Source organism: Eulemur rufifrons, chromosome 15 (assembly GCF_041146395.1).
Source record: "Eulemur rufifrons isolate Redbay chromosome 15, OSU_ERuf_1, whole genome shotgun sequence".
NCBI classification, from domain to species: Eukaryota; Metazoa; Chordata; class Mammalia; order Primates; family Lemuridae; genus Eulemur; species Eulemur rufifrons.
Window position 1 is genome coordinate 84,778,280 of NC_090997.1, and position 9,456 is coordinate 84,787,735.

General features: G+C 44.3%; 1 protein-coding gene across 1 annotated transcript in view; it reads right to left on the reverse strand.

The window, feature by feature from the left end:
* The window catches only part of MAP3K5 (mitogen-activated protein kinase kinase kinase 5), a 196,164-nt gene extending 187,048 nt beyond the window's left edge, over window positions 1-9,116 (reverse strand). Inside the window, exon 1 of the mRNA XM_069487666.1 lies at window positions 8,669-9,116. Within this exon, the coding sequence (XP_069343767.1) occupies window positions 8,669-9,116 (448 nt within the window). The remainder of the gene's footprint in view (window positions 1-8,668) is intronic.
* Between the last annotated feature and the right edge of the window lie 340 nt (window positions 9,117-9,456).

The window sequence follows — 9,456 nt, forward strand, 5'->3', positions numbered from 1 at the left end:
CATGTCACAGGCAATTAAATACTTACAGAATTGAATTATGGGGAATATGCCATCACATTAGGGGAAAGTCAAACAGATTTAGGAGCCAGAACTTATCTCAGGGAACCAAGGAAAGGAACAATCCCCAGGCAGTGTTGTAAATCCAGCTCTCAGGGTCATTCTAGAGAAAGGCTTCTTTCGGTCTATCACTTGATGGTTCGTCTATCATGCCCAAAAAGTAGCCCAAGACTTGCCCGGAAAAAGCCCAATTTAGAAAGCCCAAGCAACTGGCAACCACTATTCAGCCTAGACTCTGGGCTCCCTTGTTGTATTGACAGAAAAATGTCAAAGTCCGCTTCTGATAATTTTATAAGATTGCTAATAAGAAGTCACAAAAATATGTTAGTAAGAGGGTTCCAGAAGTTAAGTGTCACTCCTAAGACTCTTCCTCATAATAATGCTACTATCAAGGACCAAGATGTTAGAACTGATCCTCTTAAATAGCATACCTGCTTTGAAATGGTTTTCACTACAAGAGGAAACTGTGGTATGGCAGAAAAAACACCTGGATTATTTGGAAATCAGAAGACCTGAGCTCAAATCCTATTCAACCACTTGATTTATTCTGGCCTGCTCAGCCTCCCTTTCCAACTGTAAAATATAGTTAATTACACTGTCACTTCTCTTTCTTTTATGAAGTCATTAAGATGATCAAAAAAGGAGGACTCCGTAACACGGAACAACTGAGACACTGACAGTACCATTCTCACCCAGCCATGTAAAGTCACCTAAGCCCCAGTGGGACCAAATCATAAATCGGGAAATATCTAGCTGGAGGCAAATGCTGTGGCCCTGGGCAGCAGGAATAGCACTCCTGGTCCTGGCTGCCCCAGCTCTAAGCTGATGTTTGTCACAATAAACATATTAGAAAACTGGAACGTGACGTTAAAATGGCATTTAACATGTGATAGCCTTGGATGACTTTTTAAAAATAAGAAATGTGGGTAATCAAAATTTTAATGGAAGAAGAATTCTCTGGCTTAGACAAATACTTGGTTTTCTGTGGTCTAAGGCCAGTGGAGAGATGACCTGATGCTCACTGATAATCACAAGAGCACCTCTCCTCCCAGGTTTCTCTTAAGAGTTCACAGGTAAAAAAAAAAAAAGGGGGCTAAAACCAGTGAAAAGTACTGATATAACTAGTTACAACCATTTTTAGAGACTTCCTGTACAAAGGAATATAACTTCCTTCCTGGTATTAATCATATACCAAAGTCAATTGCTTTCCTCTTTGTTGATGAACTACTATAACAGAAAGTCTGCTTGTAACGGAATGTTTACTGTTACTCTGCACAACTTATACAGCGTAAGTTACACAGATCTTCTCTGCTATGATTTTATTAAATAGGAGATGCTCTTAACATTTAAATTTTCTCTCCTCCCTCTTGTGTCCCCTAAGAAAATTACCATAATATAGCCTGGATTATGTTGTCTTTTCATTTTTATATTTTCTTTTGAAAAAAAAAACACACTACAAAATAAAAAACCCACATAAGATGTTAAGTACTCACTTATTTAAATTTTTGGAACAGTTAGACAAGACCTTGAAGATCAGCCTTGTCTCATATCCTTCCTCCTTTCCCACTAATCTGGCACATATTTTGATTGGCTTCTCTAGTCAACAACTCCAGCCAGAGAGAAAAGCTAATACATTAAAACAACTAAAGAAACCAATGTATTAGAGTCACCAATGGATTTTTAAATAATTTACCATTTTTTCTTTTTCGCCTTTATACCACTAATAAAATTCTGCAAGTTTAATTTTACCCCCTGAAAATAGGGATATTTTTTCTTAAATGTAGCCAATTTCCCCACCTGCCTATAAACTAATCACAGGAAGATGAGCCTGTCTTCAAGATACAACTTTTCCAAAGCTGAGGCTTCCGTTTCTTCCTGATATTCACATAGCTGTGGGTTCCTGCAACACTGCCTACCCTCACCATATTTCCCACATTCCCGACTCTCATCTTGCCCCAGAAAAAGGAGAGGAAGTCCTGGCATGTTCTACAGCCACAGTGAGGGCCCCATGGGTGATGGAAAGGGGAGCATTTGATAAAATGCCCTCCAATGGCCTCCCGAGAGTGGCCATGACTTCATAGCGCACTATCAGCCCTGAGTCACTGGCCAACAATGCATTTTCCTGTGCTTCTCTACTTTGCTGGTGTGGGGTGGTATTCGAAGGGACCACTTGGGGGAACTCCTCGAAAGTAGACACAGTTGGTACTTCGTGCTGGAGAAACTTACACATGCACTGGGCTTCGTGCTTGTCAATCTCCCACTGCTCCACAAAGAAACTGTGAACCAATTCTAGCCTGCAAACCAGAAACAGGAACTGAATGGTCCTCTAACCAGGTCTCTGAAACAAGAAGCAGGGGACAGTCCCTGTAAGTCACCAGAGGGGAACTGGCCTATGGCAGAGAACTCCCAGAAGGCTGGAACCAGCCACAGCCACTGTTCAGACAGGCCAGTGTTATGCACTTGCAAATAGGCTTCCCCTAGAGATGGAACCAGCTCAAACTACCAACTATTGAATGTCTCAAGCAGACCAAAAGTGACCAAGTTGAGGAAAGAAACCAGGATCTCTCAGGACACTGCAAAGCAAGGTCATGACAATCTGCACTTGATTATTTGGAGTAAGAAATGGGTACTCTAAAAACCAATCTACTTTTGTGTCTTTAAGTTTTCTTTAGTTTTGCTTTTTTCAGATTTTCTAGTAGAGCTCTTTTTGAAAAATTGTAATTTTGCCTCAATTGACCCATTATCTGAGAAAGCAAGAGGAAGTGCAGTATTCTGGGTCTGTGTGGGGTAGGCAGCAGCTGCCACAATGGCGTGCCAGGAAAAGTGAAAAGCTCGGAGAAAAACCACGCATGGGATATCACCGGGATCTTTTTGAAATCCTTTTCTAACCAGAGTTTTTTTCCTTATGAGCTTATCTGTTTGCTCTTTTGATAATTTTACTAAGGCTTATTTCTCAGGTCAAGAAGCAGTGACCAAAAGGTGGGAAGGAGCAGCAAAGCGATTCAGATCAGAAGTTCTCAAACAACTCTGCTGATGGGCATGAGGAAGTTTTCACTCATCCATGGTGAAATGGGAAAAATGCATAATAAATAATGAGTTTTTCCATACATTTGCTATATGCAAAGAGTTCCCCTTCTTTCTAAGGTTATGTACCCTCCTAATTTTTTTAACATAAACATGTCTTTCTTTTTTAAGAAATCATGGCAATAGGTGGCTAGTTGAGTTTTCTCTTTCCCTATTTACAATATCCTTAACCTGGAACAATTACAGTGTTGGCAAATATATATTGGTCCTCTGATTTTTCTTTTTAACCGGTCATGGGAACCACTATTTGGGAAATACAGACTTTACCCTCTCCCTCAAAGTATACAGGACAAGATACTTTGAAAGTATATTGAAAGTGGAAATGCAGAAGTGAGCCAGAAAACTTCCAAGAACTGCTCAGTCCGGGATAGATGGGGTACATGGTTATGTTTGTTTTGTTTTGTTTATACCAAGTAAGATTGGTGATCCTAAGGAGCTTTGCTGAAAGGAAGTGGCATCAAAGCCCAGAGAGGTCAGACGCATCTCCAGCAAAATGGCATAAATGGGCAACTTTCGGCACCACTCAAATAAAGTGGGAACATTGATATGGATGCAAATAGAAAAGCTAGTTCTTAAAATGTCAACCTGCAAGTGCTTCCTTCCTGTTACCCACTGCTGCTGGGGTGAAAAGCTGAGTAAGAGATTGCAGTCTGCAGTGAGCCAGGCTGAGAGAAAGGCCCAGGCGGATGTGCGGGCTGATTTCAGGGAAAGGGGAAGCAGGCAGCTAACCCAATCCTGTGCCCACCGAAGAGGGAGGGAGGTGGCCTTGAGCGCAGCAGTGTCCCCAGCTCTTACATCAGCACAAAGCAGGAGGGGCAGAAGACTGAAAGAGGTGAAAGTGTTCCTGGATCCCCGCTAGCCTCCTCCTCACACAGAATCTTTCCCCCTGCAGCCACAGACCTCCTCTTTGTCCTTCCCCCAGCCCCAACCAACCCAAGCTGATGCTCCCCCTGTATCTGGCCAAGAGACTACCAAAAGCTAGATCAAAGGAAAAGTCACAGAGAAAGTCTCACTTTTAGGTTTCAGAAGCATAATTTTCCCGAATGTTTAAAATGTCGAGTGGGTTCCAAACACTGAGATATTATAACAAGGCTTATCTAACCACCATCTGTAATACTGTTTCTAAGAAAAGGTATGCTCCTGTTTCCAAGCAGGAACCTTAAATCATTTACCTGAATGAACAAATATAATCTCTTTACAGTTCAGCATTTCTATAAGCAAAATAAGAGATTAACAGTATTGATGCTCATTTAAAATTTTTTTTTAATCCTAGCACTTTGGGGGGCCAAGGTGGGAGGATTGCTTGAGGCCAGGAGTTCAAGACCTGCCTGAGAAAAATCGAGACCCCCATCCCTGTAAAAAGTAGAAAAATTAGCTGGGCATGGGGGCACGTGCCTGTAGTACCAGCTGTTCAGGAGGCTGAGGAAGGAGGATGGCTTGAGCCCAGGAGTTTGAGCTATGATAACAACACTGTGCTCTAGCCCAGGCAACAAAGGGAGACTCTATCTTAAAAAATAATTTTTTTGAAGACCTTGCTGCCAGTTGAGATTTGTCCAACCTTTTATCCCTGACATCTCTTAGCTTTTATAGAATTTTATTAGCTACGATGCAGAGGGCTGGGAAGGGATGTTGTTACCTTGGCATTTGTCATCTCTGAGTGATATAGTCTCTTATATACATAAATCAGATGAATTTTCATATAAGCATTAATAGAGCATTAGTTTCACCTCAGAAAGGGAATGAAAGAAAGAATGACAAGTGCAGTCAAAGAGCAAACTAGAATATAGTTATAATAAATAGTAATCAAATCAGGAAAATCAGTGAAAACCTATTCTTTAAAAAACAAAACACCAAGGCCGGGCGCGGTGGCTCACGCCTGTAATCCTAGCACTCTGGGAGGCCGAGGTGGGCGGATCGTTTGAGCTCAGGAGTTCGAGACCAGCCTGAGCAAGAGCGAGACCCCATCTCTACTAAAAATAGAAAGAAATTATATGGACAGCTAAAAATAAATATATATAGAAAAAATTAGCCGGGCATGGTGGTGCATGCCTGTAGTCCCAACTACTCGGGAGGCTGAGACAGGAAGGATCCCTTGAGCTCAGGAGTTTGAGGTTGCTGTGAGCTAGGCAGACGCCACGGCACTCACTCTAGCCTGGGCAACAAAGTGAGACTCTGCCTCAAAAAAAAAAAAACACAAAATACCAATACACAAAGATAGGAAAAGTTTGTAAAAATTTCACCAAACTTTTTAAGTCCTTAATCATTCCATTAAGCTGAGCTATTTGAACACCATTGTTTCCCGTTTAAATGCTGAGGCCTTTGTTAGGGCATCCTTGCTTACCCTTCCATCTCAGTTCAGGTGTTCCCTCCTTTGAGAAGCTACCCCTGAACCCAGCCCAACCCTGGTTTGACTCTAGAAGCTGTTTCCTGGAGCCCCAGACGTTCAGCATAACCCCTCACAGAGGCCCTGCCACAGCCAAGGCACTCTGAGCTCTTCAGGGATGGGGATATGATCTATACAAGCAGTTCACTAATCTCTATGGACTGAAATGATTCATTTATATTAATAATGTTATAATTTTAAAGTACAGAATTTGAGAGCCACAGGGAATCTCAGATACCAATTACGCCAACCCTCCACTCTTTTCTGAGATTTTCAATGACTCATTCCAAATTAGAGAGGAACTAGGACCAGAATCCAGACCTCGAAACTCCTGTCCTGATGTTCTGTCCCAGCACACCATGCCACCTTGTCTTTACAAATTCACAGGACTAAATGAGGGAATCTTGTTGAATTCCCTCATTTTGTTGAAATTTTGTTGAATTCCCCTTCCACTTTTACCCCTGGTCAATTTTACAGGCGAAGAAACACCATTGGAGAAGATGAAGGACCTGTCTCACAATGACATGGTCCGTTCACAGCACACCTGGGATGAAAACTGAGATCTGACTTGAGGGACAGTGTTCTTCCCACCATCTCCTAAGGATTCAACTTTCAAGTGCAGGTAGTCAGTGTACAGAAAAGGTCAGCACGGCCCACGGGCCAAATCCTGTGGGCCACCTGTTTTTGCACAGCTGTCAAGCTAAGAATGTTTTTTACATTTTAAAATAGTTGGAAAAAAAGAATAACAGTTTGTGAATTACATGAAATTCAAATTTCAATGTCCATTAATAAAGTTTTGTTGGAACATAGCCATGACCATTTGTTTAGATATTTGTTTATGGCTACTCTAAGTAACAACAGCTGAGTAGTTGTGATACAGACCTCATGAACTGCGAAGTCTAAAATATTTACTCTCTGGACCTTTACAGAAGAAGTTTTCCAACCTCTGGTATAGGAAGAGCAAACCCTCTCTTAGAAGTCATAAGAAAGTAAGTTCTACTACCATCAAACCTGCTGCCCTCAGTTTAGAAAAACAAAGGGGTTTGGAGGAAACTGATCTACTACCTTCATTCTGTCACATCTGCACTCATCCTCAGGACCGACATCACTCAGATGGGCAGCGGTTAAACTGAGGCCTGCCTAGGCCTGTGTTGACCACTTACTACCTATGAATCCTAGGGCCACTTCGGGATCTCTTGGTTTTTTCACCTAAGAAGGTAGTAAGGCTTGTTTAGAGGATTAAATGAGATACACTTCAAATGCCACCACCTTCCAATTTTTCTCTACCTTTCCGAGAGATAATACTTGGAGAGTAACAGAAAGTTATTGTTAGCCTTTCCTAACAGAAAGGCTTATTAGGGAAGTTTCTTTCAAATTAGCTTAGAGTTTAAGATTTTTTTACAGAGCCCTAGAAAAAAATGTCCAATCTATCAGTGCAATAAAAATAGGCTCAAGTGTTTAGTAGGGTATTTTCCTCTCATATCTTTCAGTTCTTTGAAGCTTCTTCCCAATTATAATCCAGAAATAAGCATGCTATAATTTTTAGAAAAGTTATGTTTATGTAATTTTTATAGCAAGCCACCCAAAGACCCAAGCTATAATATATTACCCTCATGCACAGTTATGAAGACCAAAACTATAAAAAAAAATACCAGAACCAGAAAGTCCTAGTTTATTTAGTCTGGCTTCCTTAACATGAAGTTCTTGTTCTTAGAACATTCAGCTTCGGCTGAATTCCAAAACTGACATAAGCCTACTTCAGGTGTTTTGAAGAGGCTGAAGAGAATCAGAACTGAAAACAAGGTTGGAATACAAAACCTTTTATGTGATCACAAATGCAAGAACCTTACTGTTTTGAAACCATTAAACCAAGTTTTTCAACCACAATTATAAAAAAATAAGTATGTACACTTTGGGAAGCCTAGGCAGGAGGATTGCTTGAGGCCAAGAGTTCAAGACCAGCCTGGGCGACGTGGTGAGACCCCCATCTCTGCAAAAAATGTTTTAAAAAAAATTAGCCAGGTGCAATGGTGCATGCCTTGAGTCCCAGCTACTGGGGAGGCTAAACCAGGAGGATTGTTTGAGCCCATGAGTTTGAAGTTGCAGTGAGCTGTGATCGCACCACTGCACTCTAGCCCCAATGATAGAGTGAGACCCTGTCTCTAGAAAATAAAAATTTAAAAATCTAAATATATACATATTCTCAACATTGGGTGTGCAGAGTGATAAAGGTTAATTTCAATAACATGTTATTATTTCTAACATTTGCTAACAGATAGCTAATTGCTCCGGCTACTAGAACTGCATAACTTTCTGAAATCTGGGATAGGCTAAAAAAAATGTTTTTTTCATGGATTATGGTAGCAATCATTTTAATGGCCAAACTAATCTTAGTTATTAAGATAGCATATCAGCATTTTAAACAATGTTAAGTTCCCGCCCACCGAGGTATATGGGGTAATAAAAAACAGACCCCAGTTCTTTCACCAAAATCCTTACAAAGATATCACACAAGTTTAGCACAAGTTACGACGTCAGTACTCGTGGAAGCACCGTAATTACTTGAACGTTCAAACTGGTAAGAGGTGGGAAATTCAAGCCACTAAAACTTGTTAGAGGTAAAATGAGTTGGGAAGATCATGACATGACATGCAAATTCACATAGATACACTCCGAGTGCAGCTGGCTGCGTGGCATAAGTCATCGTTTCTGTACTCCCAAAACCACGCAGAGAAGAGGAGAACGCCATCTAACATGGTCACAGATATATGCAGAAGGAAAACGGGCCAAACGTAAGAGAAGCGAAAGCGAGACACTGAATGGGAAAGGGCTGACTGGGGCAAATACCTCACAGTGCTAGAAAACAGGTCTTCAGGTCGACCACATGGACCGCAGGGCTCCCTCGCCCGGCTGTGGGTGGGCCAGGGGGGCTCTCGCACAAATACACACAGGCTCTTGCACACGCGCTCCCTCTCCCCCAGGAGCAGTGAGCGCCAGGAGCAGTCATGCAGCGCCGCTCGCTGCCCCCCAAGTGAGACAAGAAGTAAATGCTTCCCGCCCAGAAAAAACAAAATTTCCCCCAAAGACGGCCAAGAGAAACGTGGTCCCCGGCAGCGTAGGATGGGGAAAGGGTTACTCACTCACCTGCATTGTAAAAACGGTCCAGCACGGTGGTTTCTCCAAAGTCCAGTTTACCAAAATGCAGGGTCTCCAGGGTGGCGCCCACCGCCTCGCACGCCTCCCGCAGGCTCTGCAGGGCCTCACTCTCGGCCACCACCAGCTGCCCCTGGCTCGCTTCGTTGATCACATATGCCACCGTGGTCCGTCGGCTGCCTCCGCCACCAGAGTTGCCCCGGCACCGGGTGGCACTGCTCCCGGAGGTGGCAGCGGGACACCCGGTGCCAGGGGCGGCGGCGCTCTCCACGTCCCAGAAGCTGCCCGGTGGTGGCGGCGGTAGCTGGGTCTCCTCGCCCTCGGCCACCGCCGCCACTCCTCCCCTCCTGCAGATGCCGCCCTCGGGGATGGTGCAGAAGCCCGAGGGGCCGAAGGGTGGCACAGAGAAAGTGATGCCCTCGCCAGCCTCCGCGCTCATCTCTCCCGCCCGGGCTGCAGCGGCGGCGGGGTCCCCCGCCCAGCCGCACCGTCTGGCCAGCCACAGCTCGGGGCTGCTCCGCGCCCGCCGGGCTAAGCAGCTGCCATCGCGCGCCGCGCCTTCGCCACCGCGCCGCCGCCTCCTCTCCGGCGCCCTCTCCCCCGTGGGCACGCCGCTGCCCGGCGGCGGCTCGCCCCTCCTCGGCGCCTCCGTGGCCGCGCCGCACGCCCGCTGCAGGGTTTAGAGTACAAGGGGTGGGGAAGCCGGGTGAGCGGGAAGGGACAGCGCTTCCTTTTCTTGGCTGGCGGACAAGTCGGCTCACAAACCTGCGTCGCGGTGC